This window comes from Nematolebias whitei, chromosome 1 (genome assembly GCF_014905685.2).
Source record: "Nematolebias whitei isolate Nwh7 chromosome 1, NemWhi1, whole genome shotgun sequence".
NCBI lineage: Eukaryota > Metazoa > Chordata > Actinopteri > Cyprinodontiformes > Rivulidae > Nematolebias > Nematolebias whitei.
The window spans coordinates 77,801,073-77,819,933 of NC_056498.1; the positions used below are offsets into that span (position 1 = coordinate 77,801,073).

The 18,861-nt window shown below is 42.3% G+C and overlaps 1 protein-coding gene across 1 annotated transcript in view; it reads left to right on the top strand.

Annotated features, from left to right (window-relative positions):
• Window positions 1-210: 210 nt before the first annotated feature.
• epas1b (endothelial PAS domain protein 1b) overlaps window positions 211-18,861 on the top strand; it is an 88,411-nt gene continuing 69,760 nt past the window's right edge. Inside the window, exon 1 of the mRNA XM_037680621.1 lies at window positions 211-512. Within this exon, the coding sequence (XP_037536549.1) occupies window positions 487-512 (26 nt within the window). The 5' untranslated portion in view covers window positions 211-486. The remainder of the gene's footprint in view (window positions 513-18,861) is intronic.

Consider the following 18,861-nt stretch of genomic DNA (forward strand, 5'->3'; position numbering starts at 1 on the left):
GGTGTGGTGCAGCAGGTGTCTACGGGGGGGGCACACCTGCCGGGGGGAGAGACAGGTAAGAGCGCAAGGGGGCGGAGACTTGTCTGCCGGAAAGGGGCGGCTCCCGGCGGCGCTCGGAGCCAATCAGCTCCCGGAGACTGCTGTCACAGAGCCAGCTGACATTCAGGTCAGAGACCGAGCAGGTCCAGGAGGGAGTCCCGGATCAGAGCTAGAGGAAAGTTCGGACCGGTTCTTGTGTTCCTGCGGACAGCTGCGGACAGCTCAGCCCGAGGGGAGCGTGTTTTCTGCGGGTGAGAGGCTGTACGATCCTCGGCAGTGTTCTGAGACTGTACGGCCCCGAACCCCCACCACCACCCCCCAGGACCAGAACCACGGACTAACCGGTGCATGAACCGGCTCTGGACTCCTGCACATCTAAAACCGGGACGTTTTTCTCTTTGAGGAACTGAGTCGAGTTAAAGTTGGACCTAAAGTCAGACCCGAACCATGACTGCAGACAAGGACAAGAAGAGGTAAGAGCTCCGTTCATGTTCACTCAGGGGTCCGTGAACGCATCATGTGAGGGACCTAGCTGGGACCTGTTGCTGCAGAGCTGCTGGTTCGATTCCCCTCACATCACAGCATGTCTCATGATTCAGGGTGTGAAGGTGCTGCAGCCCTCACAGAACACAAATCACTGTTTTACTGCTGAAAACAGGTGAAACGAGCACGTGCCGTGCACAGGTTTCCATGAGTTTACCTGAATTTAAAGTGGACTGGTGATAAAAACTAAAGCACATTTAATATTTGTGAAAACATGTTTTCTTGTGAAACAGAGGTTTGGAACAAACAGCAGGAGAATCTGAGGCGTCATCCAAACCTGAACAGTGAAATAAGTTGTTGAGTAAACAGATCTTCATTAGTGTCATGAACTGAAGGGTTGTAATTATTTTACGTGCAGCTAAAGCCACATGAATGTGTTTAATAATAATATATTAATTGTATTTAAAGAGTTTTTCTGAGGAGTGTTGGTGGAACATCACTTGGTGATATTTTGATGGCAGCTCTCATCATGGACCTTTACTGCAGATTTTTGTGAAAACGCAGAAAGACACGGGCGGTGCCAACAAGATGCTGTTAGCTGGACAGAGGGTGTGTGGTTGACCTTTGACCTGCTTGGAGCAGCAGCCCGGCTGTCTCTGAGGGACAATCAGCTCTTGTGACGGCTGCAGATACCGTCCAGCCTGCTCAGGAAATTTCCAGAACTTTAGGTGGTATCTCCTCCGTCGTGGTGCTTTCCTGTTGGGGAGATTGCATCTGTTTAATCACCGCCTGGACTTCTGCTGCTGCATGTTTGACTGCGTCGATACCATCAGGACGCCGTCGCGTTATATAACGTGTCCTGAAACCCGTTTGTCAAACATGAGTGTCCTCTGCTGGGAGAAGAAGATCCGTGGTAAACGTAAAGGCCGCGGGTCCGATGTTACGTAACGTCTGGTTCAATCACAACAAACAAGTTTTCACCGTTCAAGAGCTGAAACGACCGTCTTTGATCCAGGCCCTGAACTTTGACAGGAAAATGTTCCCGAGCTCTTTGAATCCGAAGGAATTCTGTTTAAGATTAGAAGGAAAGCGATGGTTTATTTGTTGCGTGGCTCTGAGGGAAGAAAACTGATTTCAATCAGCTGCCAGACGCCACCCTGTCTGTCCGGTCCACGGCTCGGGCTCTTTAATGGAACCGAGCCGAACTGAGCAGGAAACACCGGAGGCCCAAAGCGAGTCAGAATGAACCCCACGGACAGGAACGTGTTTGACAGCAGCTCCTCGCTGCTCTGAGAAGTTGTCTGAATCAAACACGAGCCGGGTCCGGCTCAGGTGTTCAGGTCCGATTGATCCCTGCTCAAGTGAGCGGATGGACTCATCGAGATGTTTAAAGGTTTAACGCACGTTAAAGCACCAGACGTTTGAGCAGCGCGTGGGAAAATGTTGTCTTTTGTCAGAGAATTTGTTTTAATTTCTCTCAGAACGTCTTCTTTCTGTAAGAAGACTTTGTTTGTATATACATCCACAGTAGAGAAGCAGGACCACGCCTAACGGACCCAGTGCTCACCAGAGAAATGTCAGTTCCTGTCAAAATGCAGCGTGAACACTTATAGCTGAATGAGTTTAGCTGCTGAAGAAGCTGAAACCAGCTGAAAGGGTTTCATTAGTAAATTGTCAATGTGAGCTGAATTTAAACAGCTGACGTGTGATGCATGCAGGGAAAAAACAGCTGAAATGTTTAGAAAAAGAAAAATAATTGTAATTAAAAGGAGCAAACTAAGCTAAAATAGACTGAAAGAGGCTGAATAGATTACAATAACTCCTAGAATGAGCAAAAACAAAACTGAAATTAGCTGAAAGGAGCAAAAAAGTTGAAAAATGTTTAATCACAGAAGGCAGAAATCAGATAAAAGGTGGGAAAAGGCTATAAATAGAAAATTCTGTATAAAAGCTTATTTTAGCAGAAAGAAGCTAAAAGCCAAAGCAGAACAGCTGAAATGAGCAGTAGAGGTTGTAAACAGCTCAAAGGAAAAGCTCCGTTCATGTTTAATGAGACGAACATGGCCGACACAGCTACATATAAAAAAATAATATATATTTTTTTAAATTGCACAAATACCAGAAGAAGAATGAAGTTTGAGGAACGAGTCACAAGCTGAAAGATGTACGGAAGAACGAATCTGAAAAATGAGAACGATTCAGAAACACACGACTAACGGCAAATTCACAAGTTTTATTTATGATCATTTTTTGGCTAAACTAACCTCCCTCACATAAAACTAAATTATAATTAAAAATATATAATTTTATAATTGTTTTACAAAATTAGTGTAAAGTGCTCTTAAGTTTTTTTTTTCTCTGGAATGCTTATGTTTGATGCGTTCGCTGACCGATCACTCAGTTGTGTATCTAACGAACACGGATCCTGTAAACAACAAGTTGATTACAAGCACACAAATATTCAACTTTCATTACATGAACTTTATAACAGTTTAAAGTTGAGTAACAAACAGGGATTCTCTTTATTCATAGCACAAATGTAGCAAATTAAACAGTGGTGGAGCAGAGGTTAGAGAAGGTGGGCCAGTGATTGAAATGTCGTCGGTTCAACTCCCCCAACTGAAATTATTTTTTAAAAATGTGGGTGGGAAAGGTGAAGCACCCACACCTGCCTCCACCATCATTTGCCCCACTCTGTGCCCTTGAGCAACGGCAGCTCTCTGCTCCACACAGTGGTCTGTGGTTGTGTCAGGAAGGACATCCGGCATAAAAAGAATCGCCCAGGTCTTTGTGCGATTTAGTTCACTGTGGCAAATTTAACAGAAAATAGAACTAGTGATAAATACTAATTATTTTTAAATCGTTAAAATTACAAAAAGTTTTAAAATAATGAATAAATAGAAAAAGTAGAAAACATAATCACCTTTTTATTCTTTCTAGTAAATTTAAATGTAACTTGTACATTGACGCCGCAGAGTGAATATTTTAATAAAACGGCTCATTTCATCACACACCAACTCAAAAATGACTAAATCAAGGAAACTACAAGCTAAAGCATGTTTGAAGGACCGCAGTTCCTCCTCAGTGGAGATAAATCTCAGTCTGATGAGCTGTTGGACACATGTCCTCAGCTGTGGACCAGTAGTCCACGAGTGGAACCCTGAAGGGTTTTCAGCGGTTTGGTCAACAAGTCAACACTGGTTCATTGTGTTGGAACAAGCAGCCCACTTCTACATTTAGACAGCTGACGCTCTACAGAAGCAACTTTCAAAGTTAGTTGACTTCCTTCATCTCGTTTAGAAATTAGAATCAAAGCCCTCCTGCTTTGACCTGACCCATAAAAGTGTTGATGTTCATCCTCTCAGCTGAACGGTGTCTGACCACCGGTGACGGACACAGCGATCTCTTCATGTGGTTCGTCACATCAGCAGTGTTTGTCCTGCTCCTTTCCCCGCTGCCGACTCCATTAAACCACTTTATTTAAACAATCACTGCCTTCAGAAGGAAGAGGCAGGCGTGCGTCTCGCTTCTCTCAACATGCCATCCCTCTGGACACGCTGTCCAAAGGTCAAGTGTGAGGGCAGCTGCCGGGCAGATATAGGTTTCAGGACTGCCATACGGGGGTGTTTTATGTCTCTTTAGAAGACCTGACCATTCATTACCTGGGTCGGGGAGGTGGTATTCTGGGATGATGTTTGCTAACTGTGGTGTGACCACAGATCGAGGATCTGACGCTGTCGAATGTTTGACGCACATCCGATAAGATCATGTCAGATCATTGATCTGGTGTTCAAGAAGAGCGGAAGAGGACCCATGACAGTTTGTGTCTTTGGCTTTAAATATTTTTGGAGTTGTTTCCTTTTAGCTAAAGGTAAAAACTGAGCCGTTACGTAGAAGTTACCAATTAATTAGCAACATTTTACAAAATGTGTAAGACTCTTGGCAACATCAGTGTCATCATAGTCTTCTGGAACCGGTCTTGGAGCGGTATATTTTGACTTGTCGCTATTTATGCCCCGGTGTTCACTGATCTTTAGAAACGTTCTGTTCAGTGTGATTCCAAGTGAAATCCAAAACATCTTCTTGCAATTTTGTGTCTCCAACTTGTCGTGAACAGTCAAAGCCCAGTGAGGCACCACCTTTTACTGACCTGCTTCAACTCGAAGCTTCACCTTCATCCACAGGTCTCCTTCAGGACCGAGGTCTGGAGACGAGTTAGACCGCTTCATGACCTTAATGTTCTTCTTCTTCTTAGGACACTCCTTTGTTTAAAGCTGGAGACACGCGACAGAGCTTTCAGTCCTTGCAGATTTGGAACAGACTCGGTGTATACACCGTCAGACTGGTTTCAGCAGATTTCTTTATAACGATTGGAAAACTGGGGAACGCACCCTGAACAGGTGCACCTGGTGAGGGGTCACAAGAAATATCAAAACACCTCAAGCACCTGAATGCATCAAACACTGGTGAGGGTGAAAGTTAGCCCCCTGTTGTTGTTTTTATGATCCCGCTACATCCTATTGTCTTCTGGGTCTATTTCCCGTGTCCATCCCTCTCTTTTCATTGGCTGCTGGCCACACAGGTTTGCATTTGGGTCTATATCAGATCACACCACCTACTTGTGTCCAGATTTGTCTCCAGAAATTCAAACATGTCTGGTTGACCATGACTGAGGTCCGGTTGGGTCTGTTGCACTCACATGACTGTAGCTTCAGCCTCTTTACCGCTCACACACTGACAGGGTTTTGTGCCAACCAGTCATGTTGGCTGTCCACAACCAGTGCAGACTGTGCTCAGCTAGGGATTGTGGGTAAAATCAGGCATGTTTTCCCAGAGATTAAACCCAAAACATTCCTTTGTGTTGCACTTTTTCAAAAACTGCACTACATTTTGATTTAGTGCTGCTGTTAAAAGAGGGCCGCTGATGTGTGCTCCAGGTTATCTTATCAAGTCATCAGTTTGGTTGCTGATGGTACTTCACAGGCTGATAAAAAAAGGAGCAGAGTGGAAGGGGAGTTAACGGAGTGGAGGCAGAAGCTGTGAAACAGGACAGGAAGATAATCTGAGGCGATTAAAGGTGAATCAATGGAGAATATAAAGAGCGGCGGCGACTGTGCAGTAAAAGCAGCTCTGGTGTCGCGACGAGCCTGCCGACTCAGCGTTTCTCATCATCACAGCTCACTGCTTCGAGCTTAGACCCAGTTGGCACGGAGCCACGTGGCCTTCTTTGTGTCTTAACCCCCCTCCTCCTCAATCTCTATACCAAAACCTTTCTTCTGTGAGACAGACAAGAAAGACAAGGTGAATCCTGAAATAGACCTGAGGTCCAGACTTTTACACTAAAATATGAAGCTGATGGATTGTTGAGAAGGTGGGAAGTGATGAGCTTTTCCAGCTGAGAGCCTCAAATGTTTGTAGCTTCTGCTTCTCCAACATTTTGTATTTTTGTGCTTCTCACGTCTGAACTTGATTTACCAACTGCTGATACTGTTAATGCGGTCGATTCGTGTCCAGGATCATTCACATTTGATTAAAGGATGATTCCCTCACTTCATCGTCTCCTTCAAGCTTTATTTGTCTTCAGGATATTTTTATAAAGCTAAAAGTACACGTATGAAATTTAAGGCCAACGAGACTGATAAAGTGCTTGTGACAACCTCCTCAGACCGGCAAGATAATAGTTTGAATGTCTTAGATCTGCTTCTCCCAGTCTGTGTTTTAAAACTGAATGTACTTGTTTCAAGCCTCTCGTGGAAATCAAACACAGCTCAGAAAATAATCTGGCTGTAATCTTTTAACTGTTGTAGAAAGCACAAAAATTAAAGGAATGTGACTGATCAAAATCTTGATCAAGATGGCAGGTATTAAAGGTTAAGGGTGGTATGTGCCAGGCTGCCACTGCTCAGGACTAGTTGGAGAGAAAAACGTGAGAAAATGTACAAATTGTTAGTTGGAGTCACACCAGGTCATGTTTGCACAAAATACCTGTGAAAATTAATCAGAACGTGATGGGACTTCATGCACATATTGACTAAAAACGTCTTTAGCGCCGCGGAATTACAGAAACTAAACTGAGGAAAGTTCAAGATGGTTTAATTTCCTTCTATTTTACCAGAAGTTTTTTTTTTTTGCAACAGTCTTTCATTCCTGCAGCACAACAGTGAGACACTACGATTCCTGCAAGGATATTGACAACCGTCCCAAACGAGCTGAGACATTTTGCAAGTGCTGTTTTTAGTTTGCCTCCAGCAGTTGCAGCCTGGTCGAGTTCGGCTCTAATGTGCATGGGCGCAACTGAGAGGTTGTTTAAATGTTTACATGTACTTTCATCATTACCTACGTCGATGATGGACTACTTTACATACCAGCTTCACGTTCAGTTCTTGCCAAGTATACAAAATATATTTGTCAGATTGTTACACTAAATATCGAGGTGATCAAATGAACATCGGTTAACAAATAACTTGGGTTTTCTTTTAGAAATAATTTGTCTTTTCAATATACTGAGCATTGGATTTTTATTTTAGGAGCATGTTTGTCTTTTAGCGCCAAGAAAAGACTTGTAGGGTGTCGGATAGCCTTTTGTTGCACAAGCTCATATTGTGATACTGACATGCTTTTCTTTATTAGGCCATCATTTTCTTTTTTATTTATGTTCTCTCCAGTGGTGTAGTCTACATTTTTGTAGTGGGTATACTGTGGTTAGAGACCAAAGTACACTGGTTAGTACACTGTAATCATCAATTTATTTTGATTTTTAAACATACTGAACATTTCCAAATTTCTCTGATGCTTATATTTGAATAAATGTACAACAAACTTTGTACAACTGTTGGCTTTGTGTTAAAAACATGTTATAGAATTTATAAAATGGTATCAAAGCAAAACATGTTCAAGTATTAAGTAGTAAATACAGAATTATACAATAATTTGCTGAATAAGCCAATATAATAAACAAGCGCTGCATACAGACAGATTGTTACGGAATATCAACGACACATGGCTAATAACATGTCATGTATCATTGGGCATTTTTAAATGGATATACTCTGTATACCTGCTTATCGCGTAGACTGCACCACTGGTTCTCTCTTGTGACCAAGGCATCTGATGGACAAGTTGTGTATGTCTTTCCTCACAACACAGTGTTGTAGGCTAAGGTGCTTTAACAGTATTTTAACCCTTGTCTTGGCCAGAGTTCGACAGCCTGCTGGGTGTGATTTATTTGAAAAATACTATTAAGGGCTATTAAATACCAAAAGCAGCTGGTGATACACTGCTTCACTATAAATTGCTACATTTTTTTCCCTGGTTTGCTTCTATGTTGTAGTGTTTTTAATAGGTGCAGCTGTTTTGGCCAGGACTCTCTTCCATAAAAGACCAAATCTCAATGGGATTAATCCTGAGCAAATAAAAGTTAAAGTTTGAGTATGAATTGATCAACAACCAACAAACTGGAACTAAAAAAACATATATTTTACAAGGTGTTTTAGACTTTGCACATTCATCCCTGAAATCCACCAAACTGAGCAGCAGTGGGAGTGCTGAACTGGACCCAACACTGTGCATCGTTAACTGCCTCATGATGAATGGTGGTTCTGTGGCGAAACGTGCTGGTTAGAAGCCAGACTTTGACCGGGGCTGCAGCTTGTCCCCATGTCACATGACAGGAGGCTGCAGTTGAGACGGGTCACACTGTGGAGATGTTGTGAGATGACGCAAAATGAGAATGGTTTCATACTCAGAACCTCACATTTTCTTAGGTTTTATCTCACAACACAGATTATAATTCTCTTGAAGTCTGTTTATTTTTATCTGTAACACCAAATACACTCAGATGAAATTCTGTAACCATTCATCCATCATCCATCCATCCATCCATTACCAGGACATCGTTTCCCAACTTTAATTTAAAATGAAACCCCTGACATAGAATAATCAGCCGATGCATGACTGTAGCAGTTCTGCCGACAGAAAGAGACTGGAATTAGTGATCAAATAAATACATTTTTCTATTGATCCTCAATAGTATTATTGTTCATCAGGCTGTATGTTTATTTAGACCATGTCCAGTCAACCTATTGATTCTCTGATGTTTTTGGTAAGATTTAGGGAATTATTGATGCTGTTTATGATCACGTCATGTTACATATTTAGCTTTACTGCAATACGAGCTGCTACAGAGCTAGCCAGCATTAGCAGTGTCAGACACAGAGGTTCGAATAGTTTTCAGAAAACTTCTAATTAAAACATCAAAGCCTTGTTTAAACTTACAAAACAGACAGATGTGTTTTAAACTCACCCAACAGGCTGCAGGTCTGAGTCTCTCAGAGCTAACGAAGCTAGCACAGCTAGCATCTTTCTTTCTTTAACTTGGAGCCAGAGGCTCAAACATGGCCAGGGCTTCCAGGAGTTTATTATTTTTAATTCAGCTTCAGCAGCGTTTAAGCGGACATTTAGCTGTCCTCCAGTTAACAGGTGATGTGCTGACATGTCTGCTGAGTTTCCCTCCACTTCGACAGACGAGTGGGCGGAGTCACACACAGTCTCTTTAGTTGTATTGAAGTCCGACTCCTCCTTCATGATTTTTCATCACTTCTAGCTGGTTCAACTGTCAGGTGACTGGTAAGGAACAGATCCAGTCACTGCAGGAGCTCAAGCTTTTTTTTAAATTCCTGATTTTGATTCAAATGTTTTTACTCTAATGAATGGGATTTTACATGTAATAATATATAGCAAGTATAGTACTGAAAATAATGCCTACTAAAGTAAACGTAAAAGTAAAGATTAGATTAATTACTGAAAACGTACAAAAACACACTAAATTACCGATAACACCATTCGTAAATGTAACTTATTACTTTCCACATGGTCTTCAGAAACAATGCACCTCCTCCTTGTTGGTCATGGTTTAGAGGATGGGATCAATTTGGGGGCTTGCCCTGATGGTTTACAAGAATCTCAGCTTCTGCCTGGAAAGACGGCCTGACCTTACATGACCTTTGCCACAGAAATCAGCTCTGGACTGGGTTTATTGCCTCACACAGAAATATAACAAAAGTTCAATGGTTAACGTTTGACACACATTTTAGGCTCATTTATGTCTTTAATAATTTCTTTTGTTGTTGTTGCTAAAATCTGATGAAGCGATCAGCAGCCTTTGACCAGCAGTCAAGTTGACGTGTCTTTGGTCAAACTTCAGCATATTTTAAGACACGTCCTGCTGAGTTTAGAGGAAGAGGAAAAAGAAGACAGAAAACAGGACAATGGACTGAGACCAAACCGGAGTAAAGGTCATAGAGGTAAACTAACTCGGGCTGTGATTTATATTCGTCACATACTCAGCAGGTTTTCCTGCTCCCATTGGTTCTCTGGGAGAGCGTTTCTTCAAGAAGGGTAAAAACCAAACCTAAAAGTTTTTATCAGCTGCTGGTTAGTTCTCAGCTGTGTGCAGTTTCACAATGAGGCTGTTGAGCAACAGCTGAACACATTCAAGCTAATGGCACTTGTGTTGACGCGCACTTTATTAAAGGGTAATTAAATGGCCTCCAAAGATTCTCAATCTCAGTATTAATATGTAACCTATAACATCGCTTCAGTGGCCTTTCACTGAAGGCCACCAATATGAGTGTTTCTTTACCCACGCTAATTCCAATTCATTTAAGTCACAACAGATTTTTTATGGCCTTTGTGTATTTTGTCATGAAAAAAACAAACACAATATTAAATTCTTAGCTTAAATAATTATAAATTTAGGAACTCTTTGAATAACTTGTACAGTTAAAAAAAAAAGCATAATTAAAAATACCAAACTAAAGAAATGCCATTTCCTGTGAAAATACAATATAAATGCTTATTGCTAAAGAAGCTGAAAAGGTTTCATCACTAAACTGCTAATGAGAGCTGAATTTGCACAGCAGGAAAATAAAAGCTGAAAGCAGCAGATCAACAGCTTAAACGAGTTGGAAAAAAGCTGAATTCAGCAGAAATGAGCAGAATACGGTCAAATAGGCAGAGAGAGGTTGAATAGATTACAAAAAAGCTCAAATGAGCAAAAAAAGAAACTGAAATTAACAGAAAAAGGGTGAAATGATCAGAAAGAGGCTTAAAGCAGCAGAAAAGCATGAGATTGACAGAAAAAAAAAATCTGAACAAGAATAAAAAAGTTCAAATTTAGCCAAAAGAAGCTAAAAAATGCTAAAGCAGAGCAAAACTGAAATGAGCAGTAAAAAGTTTAAAACAGCTCAAAGTGTTTGAAGGATGTGAAGAGAGCTCCAGGTGGGGGCTGTGCAAGGAAGGGTCCCTGGCCATGCTGGTTCCTGGCGGCATAGACCAGCTCCAGGGATGTGGAACGTCTCCTCACAGGTGTGTAAGGAGCCAGAGCTTCTGTATAAGGTTGAGCGATACCAACTAGGTAGAATCTGGCTCAACTCTACACACAGCTTGCTCTTTGCAACATCTCCTGGAGAGAGGCTGGACTCTGTCCTACTCTGAAGTTGCCCAGGGAGAGAGGCGTTGGGCTGGTGTGGCGATACTCACAAGCCCCCGACTGAATGCCTCAGTGTTGGAGTTTTACCCGGTGAATGAGAGTTGCCTCTCTGTGGCTTCGAGCTGCAGGAGGGAAGGTTCAGACTGTTTGTGCGTATGCACCAAACATCAGTTCAGATTGCCCAGCCTCTCTAAAATCTCTGGATGGTGTCCTGGAAGTGGGGCCATCTGGACATTCCCTTGTGCTACTGGGCGACTTCAATGCCCATGTGGTCAATGACAGGGTCATCTGGAAGGGGGTGATTGGGAGGAATGCTCCTCCCTGATCTGAACCTAAATGGTGATTGCTTATTGAACTTCTGTGCTAGGCATGGGTTGTCCGTGACAAACACCATGTTTGGCATGGTTCTCGAGTGTATCTGGTACCAGGACACCTTAGTTCATAGAGCAATGATCAATTTTGTAATTGAGTCATTGGCCCTGTGGCCCTGTGTCTCTGACTCTCAGGTGAAGACGGGGACAGAGTTGTCAACTGATCGCCACCTGGTGGTGAGTTGGATCTGTTGACAGAAGATGCTGCCAGATAGAGTTGTTAAACATAACACACAGTGAGCTGAACTGGGAACGTCTGCTGGAGTGCCCCGTCAGGTCTCTGTTGTAAATGAGTCCCTGAGGCTCACTGGGATTAACATGTATAAATAAAGGTTGAATGAACTCACATCTCCAAGAGAGTTTTTCCTCATGTCCCTGGGTTTGTCAGGGACATGGAATCTGAATGGGCCATGTTCAGGGCCTATGTTGCAGATGTGGCCTCCAGGATCTGTGGCCTGAAAGTCATTGGTGCTTGTTGCTACGGCAACCAAAGGACCTGCTGGTGGACATCATCAGTGATGGAGGCCGTCAAGATAAATAAGGAGGCCTCCAAGACTTTGTTGTGCTGGAGGACTCCTGAAGCAACCGACAGGTACAGGGTGGTGAGAAGTACTGCAGCTTCAGTGGTTGCGGATGTTAAAACCCGAGCATGGGAAAAATTTGGTGAAGCAACGGAGTTGGCTTCGAGGAAGTTCTGACAAACTGTTTGACGACTCAGAAAAGGAAAGCGGACCCTATCCCAGGCTTGGTTTGGGTGGGGCACTGTTGACCCGGGCAGAAAATATTGTTGAGCGGTGGAAGGTGCACTTTGAGGATCTTCTAAATCTACCCACCTATGAAGAGGCAGAGTCTGAGGACTTCGGGGAAGACGAGTCCATCACCATGGCACAGGTCACCCAGGAGGATCATGCACATCGACAGACTTGACTGCTGCTGGTGTATTTTAGAGTTCATTTTAAAATTGATACCTGAATTTATTACAAGATACCTAAATGAATAATTATCAATCACTCCTTTATAAAAGTAGTTTTGTGGGTTGTACCATTGCATGCTTGTTTAAATCAATTAGGCTTTTAGTAAAAGGGGAAATAAGAATGTTAAAATAATTCAGAGTTGTGTAATGACCATCAGCTGCCCTGATTTATAGAAGCGACACGGAAGAACCTGAAACAAGATCTACTCATAAATGACCAAAGAAAAACATGAAGCTCTTTGCTCGTTAAACATTAAAGTTTCTTTAGAGCCTCATCTGTCAGAAAACAAACATTCTTGACCTTCGCTCATCAGGAAGATAACCTCTTGGCCTGCAGCAGGTCGGGGGGGGGGGGGGGGGTGTTATTGTCATAAAAAGGTTTGTGTGAGTTAAAACGCTGAAATCAAAGCCTTGGTGCTTCTGTTGGTCAGCTTCCTGTTTAGTCCGCGGACCCCCCCACAGCAAGGTGAACCAGCAGGGGGAGAAGAAGAGGAGGTCTGGGAAACCTCACCCTCCTTTATTTTGACCTCACTAATTCTCACCCTCAACAACCCCCCCCCCCCCTTCCCCCGCCCCTTCCATCTTTGTGACTTTCATCCTCTCCTCCTGGTTTCATTGTCTCACGTCCACTCCCGACTCCCAGCCCCTCTCTCCTCGCTTGTTGTCGCCTCCCCCACTCCTTAGGGCCGATTCGGGTCCTCTTTCAAAACTCTGTCTCCTCGCCATTTCCTTTTTCCTGTCTGCCAGCTCCCTTACTTCCTCTTCCTTTGCTACCATTTGGGCCCAGCTCCAGGATCCAGTGTGTCACCTGGCTGGGATCCATCTACCATCATAGACGTGGGCCAGGCTAATTACAGACATTTCCCTCGTTTCTAATAAATCACACAGAGATGGGATAACTGCTGAGGTCATGTGACTCACATTAACAATGAGGAAAGTGGACAAGTGGAGGACAACAGATGTGTCAGACCCAGAAAACAATCTCCAACACACCTGATAACTTTTACTCATTTGCATTTCATACATACTGCTTGTTAGTTGTACTTAAATGTTTTTGTACAATAAGTGAAATGATTTGAGTTCTTTGGATTGAATCAGAGATGTGGTTTAGACTTAGTTTTTGTCCACTCTTTCCTTCAGTTTGTCCATCTGTCCTGGCTTCGATCTTGACAAATTTACAAATAAGTGAGGTGCAGACTTCCATTTTGGTGTGTAACTGCATCTAGGTGTTATAAAAGTCCCTGTTATCAAAAACCAAGATGGCCAAGATGGACATGTGAATCAGCCATCCCTGTATGATAGGAGTGACTAAAGATTAATATTTGGGGTTGAGGCCACCATTGGCCACCCCCTGGCTCCTCTATTGCACCTGGTGGTGGAAACAAATGTCTCTCTTCTCTCTCCAGGATCCGTCCGTCACTCTGCCTCAGCCAAAAAACAAAAAAAAATCCTCCCTCTGTTCTTCTCCCCAGCGTAACTCCTACTTGAATATCTTGCACCAAAAACATTTAGGTTTACTTCATTCTCTGTTCAACTCCAGTCCAGAAAAACACTCATCCCAAAAACTACAGTTACTGTTCAAACCCCTCAAAGACAGGGGACACTGGCGTACTTCTTGTTCCTGAGATGATTTTAGTACAAAATAAATCTGTTGCTGAACATCATCTCTGTAAAAAAATACTTCGGTCATTTTGAAGTGAGTTTCTGTGCTAAAGTTATATATATTTTTATAGATGGCTCCCTTTAAACAGCTGCAGTTTGTTATATTTCATAGCTGTTTATGCAACCAATATTTTAATTTCATATTTCATGGTTATTTTTTTTTTCATAAATATGATGAAATCCATTACTTTTAAATGTTTGTTACATATGACTACTACATTAAAATTACATTTACAGCGGGGGTAACATTCCAGACACCCCCGCGATAGGTGAAAATCTGCGAAGTAGGGATGTTCTACTTATTTTAGTATTTATATTTATTTATATTTTAAGGCTTTATAAACTCTTCCCACACTCTTGCAATGTTCTAAACTCTCCAAACTCTCTAAAAGAACTCAGCGAAAGAGAGAAAGGCTTGATTTGGGTCACGCTTGATTATTTTAAATATACAATCCATGCTGCTCATGCAGCTCGCTCAGGTATAAGACAACCCCCACCCACCCCCTCCTTTCTTTTTCTGAGGCTGTCTGTTGTGCGCCCACCTGTTGTGTGTCTCTGCTCTGCTGTCTGCTGCCTCAGAAAGAGAAAGGAGGAGGTGGGGGTCTGTCTTATACCTGAGTGGGCTGTGCTCAGCTACTCTCTCTCTTTTAAACTGATTCACTCTTATTTTCCCACCTAAGCATTTTCTCTGATATTCTATATTTGTTCATCTGATCTGTTCTTCCCTGAGCAGTAGTGATGGGGAAAAGACTGACCCTACCCCTGCCCCCTTCTTTCTCTTTCTGAGGCTGTCTGTCACAGTAGAGCAGAAACAGCCTCAGAAGGAGAAAGGGGGGGCGGAGGGTGGGGTCTGTCTTTCCTCATTGCCATTCGTGTGTCGTGTACCATCTTATGTTGAAAACCCGCCAAAGAGTGAGTCCACGAAAGTCGAACTGGCAAGTATTGAGGGACTACTGTAATCACAACATTTTATCATTTATTACATGACAATTAAAAACGGTATAGAAACTAAAAACAGTGTGAACATAAACAGCTGTGATTATCAAAGGTCAGGGTGCCCCCCGCCTGTCACACAATGACAGCTAGGCGTGAACACCAGCAGAGGAGGAGGCAGGTAAAGATAATGGGTGGGTTCTTGTGAAGACATGATTGACGTCTCTCTCTGGCCAGTCGACGGCCTGCTGTCTGCTGACATCAAATCTTCAGCTCGACTGCTCGCTTGAAGCTTCGGCCCAGCAGGTCCTAAGAACCGAGCTGGAAGCAGGTGGGATCTCCCAGCAGAACGACGCTGACCCTGCGCAGAGTCCACCTGAACTGGGCCGAGTCCAGCCCAAGAAAAGGCCTCTACATACATCCTGACACTCTGATGTCCTCCTGTAGGACCTTCTCTGGGCTCGGTCTACTCGCTGTCAGCCAGATGAAAAGAGTAACAACGAGGTCGAGAAGGAGCTGTCAGGCTCTCCAGGATGCAATGACTGAATAATTACATCGTTCTGACATGAAAGATTTGGAACAACACGACTTGGACAGAACGTGGAGATCAAATGTTTCTCAGTCTGAGTCTTTTTAAAAAACATTTACAGTCAGTCTGTGCTGAAAGGAAGCTTGAAGAGACAACGGTTTCCCCTTCCTGCTTCTCGTTCAGCCTCGATTTTTACTCGTCTTTTATCTGAGGCCGGTCCTCAAGCAACAGTCGGGTGAGAGCGGAGGAAGAGCCTCTTTTCACAGCAAAGGGCTCAAACACAGAAAAGATTCAAAACTGTAACTTTTGTTTTCACATTTTAAAAAGAGATTTTCCATGTGAAACGTGAACGTTTAGCTGTGAACAGGAGTCTGGGAGTGTGAGAACGACAGGAGTGAAAAAGACTCACATTCTTCAAGTCTTTAAGTCTCAGTAATCCTTTTCCTCTGCTCCACTCACTCGTTTCTTTTTCATGAAATCTTGAACACAACGTCTGCTGTCCAACTTGGGTTTGGAAAAATCAGAAAACAACAGAAACTTTGTTTAAATCTGGGCTTTCCTCTGATTGACGTAGATCCTCATGCGTGATTATTTTTAAATAATGGAGAACATGAACTGAAAAACCTTTGAATGAAGATTTTTTTTCTTGGAGTTTATGTTTTGTGGAGTTCTCGTGAATGAGATTTTGACCCAAATCTTTATAAAACCCTAAACAACGTCACAATGATGAAAAAAAATCCTGGCACTCAGTTGAAAACATGAATTATTGTGGCACAAAATTTTTAAAAAATCTAGTTTAGTCTATTTTTATTTGCATTTTCGGCTGTTTTCTTTCATATTTTGTTTTAATTCACATTTTACTGTTAAATTAAGGTTTAGATTTGTTTAATTTTGCATTTCTTCTTTTCTCACTGTTTTGTGTCTTAGAGAGCTTAGAAAGGATTCAACCTTTATTTATACAGATTAGTCTCATTGAGCCTCAGGGACTCATTTACAAGAGCGACCTGATTTTAACAAAGAATGATGACAACAGTAGACAATCATAAAAGAAAGCATATACAAATTGAGAAGAACAAATAATTCAATTCAGTTTATTTATATAGCACCAAATCACAGCAAAGTTGTCTCAGGTCACTTTACAGGAATATTCACATACATAAAAGCCAATTAGTAAAGTTCTCTATCTAAAGAATCCAGAAAGACAAGTTGAGTCTTGGCTTCGTTGCAGTCTCCCATCCTGAGCAAGCACAGTGGCAACAGTGGAAAGGAAAAACTCCCTTTTAAAAGGTCAGGGTCATGAGCTTCAGATCTTTTTGTAAGATATTCCAAGAAACAGGAGCGGAGTAGGAGAAGGCCCTTTTGCCAAGTTCAGTCCTCACTGAGGGAACACTGCAGGTAATAATGTCCTGAGAGCGCACGCTGTAGCTGCACTCACTCAGAGACATGAAGGAGGAGATGTATGAAGGCAGCAGACCAAGAAGGTATTTAAAGATGAAAATGTACCAGTGAGAGAGTCTGCATGAAATTAATGATGTCCAGTTAACCAGTGAATACAGGGTGCAGTGGTGGGTACGATAATCACAGCCAGTTATGAATCTTAGTGCACCATGATAGACAGCATCCAACATCTGTAGGGTTCTTGTAGGAGAGTTCATGAAAATAATGTCATTGTAGTGAATGGAGGGAAAAAAGTCACAGATACAAGGCGTTTCCTAGCATTCAGAGTTAGACAGGATCTGTTTCTGAAAAAGAAACCCAGTTTAACTTTCAGTTTCTTTACCAAGTTTTTCACGTGGAGCTTAAAAGAGAGATGTGAATCGGCCAAGATACCCAGATATTTATAGGAATCGACAAACTCAATAGGAACACCATTTGAGGATAAAATCAGAGGAAGAACTGCTGGGACCGAGTTCCTGTTTGAAAACAACATCCCTTTGGTTTTATCAACATTTAAGACAAGTTTCAGACGGAGCAAGTCTGACTTGATGATGTCAAATGCGGATTGCAAAAGCTGGAAAACCTTAACAACTGTTTTAGCTCGACAATAAACAACTGTATCATCAGCATAGAAATGTAAGGATTCATCAGGGAAGCTCTGACCTACATTACCTAGGTAGATTGTGAAGAGGGTGGGTCCTAAGACTGAACCTTGTGGTACACCATTGTTAATCATTAAATAACTGGAAGAAGTGTTATTATGTTGAACACATTGTCTCCGATCTGAGAGATAGTTAAAGAACTAACCAATGGTGTGTTCTGAGAAACCAATTTCTGAGAGCTTATGACACAAGATGTTATGATCCACAGTGTCAAAAGCTTTAGACAGGTCTAAGAAAAGTGCAGCATAATAATTCTTAGCATCCAGTGCTTCAACAACGTCATTAAGAACCTTCAGTGAAGCAGTAGTTGTGCTGTGTTGTTTCCTGAAACCAGATTTGAGAGGAGGTCAGATGTTAAATGAGTCCAAGTAATTTTTGATTTGAGAGTTTATTAGTTTTTCTAGAACCTTGGCTAAAATGCAGAGTTTAGAGATTGGTCAATAGTTGTTCAGTGAGGTGGGGTCACCTCCCTTCAGCAAAGGTAACAAAGTTCATGCTCAAAGAACAAAGGCTGTTTTCCAAGCGTCTGGAATGGAGTTTTGGCTTATGGACAGATTAAAGATCTGGGACACCAGTACTGTGATGATATGAGTGGCCAGCCTTAAGAAATAAGGTGACGTTCATCTGGACCTTCAGAATTTAGAGTCTAGACCTTTGATTTGATTTGAAGGAGTGATCTGGCCCAGATCCTTCTACAGGTGAGCCTCATCCAGCAGCTTCTAGCCTTCATCCTTGAGGTCCATTTGACTGCAGAGGCCATGCATTATATCATGACATACACATCAGTGCTGCACAGCATTCCTGTGACTACAGAGCAGCAGCTGCAAGTGTCAGAAATGTGCAACTTTGCTTTTAAAATGTCATTCAGCCGTAGAGAAAGTTGGACATATTCTGCAAGTTCCGACCCTTATTTTGCTGGGAGTTTTCAAACATGTCGTCAGTAACCACTTCAGAGTCATTTTAGTAAAAAGTTGAACATTTCCCTGCGTCTTTGTGTCTAACTGGTCATCAACATCCAGGAAGAGGCTAATAAAATCATGTTTAAATGAAATGTGTAAATTAAATCAGACGTGTTCTCAGTAAAATCTCATAATACCAGAGGTGCCACCAAGAGTGTTGCTGTGGCCACCCCTAAAAAACAGACAGAAAGAGAAAAATACAAATAAATATTTTACTTACAATTAAAAGAAAAAGCCTAAACTCTCGTCCGCCTAAAAAATGACAACTGGCCTAAAAGCGATGTGCTCAACATCAGGAAGCTCTCAAGAGGTTTTAGGCATTAT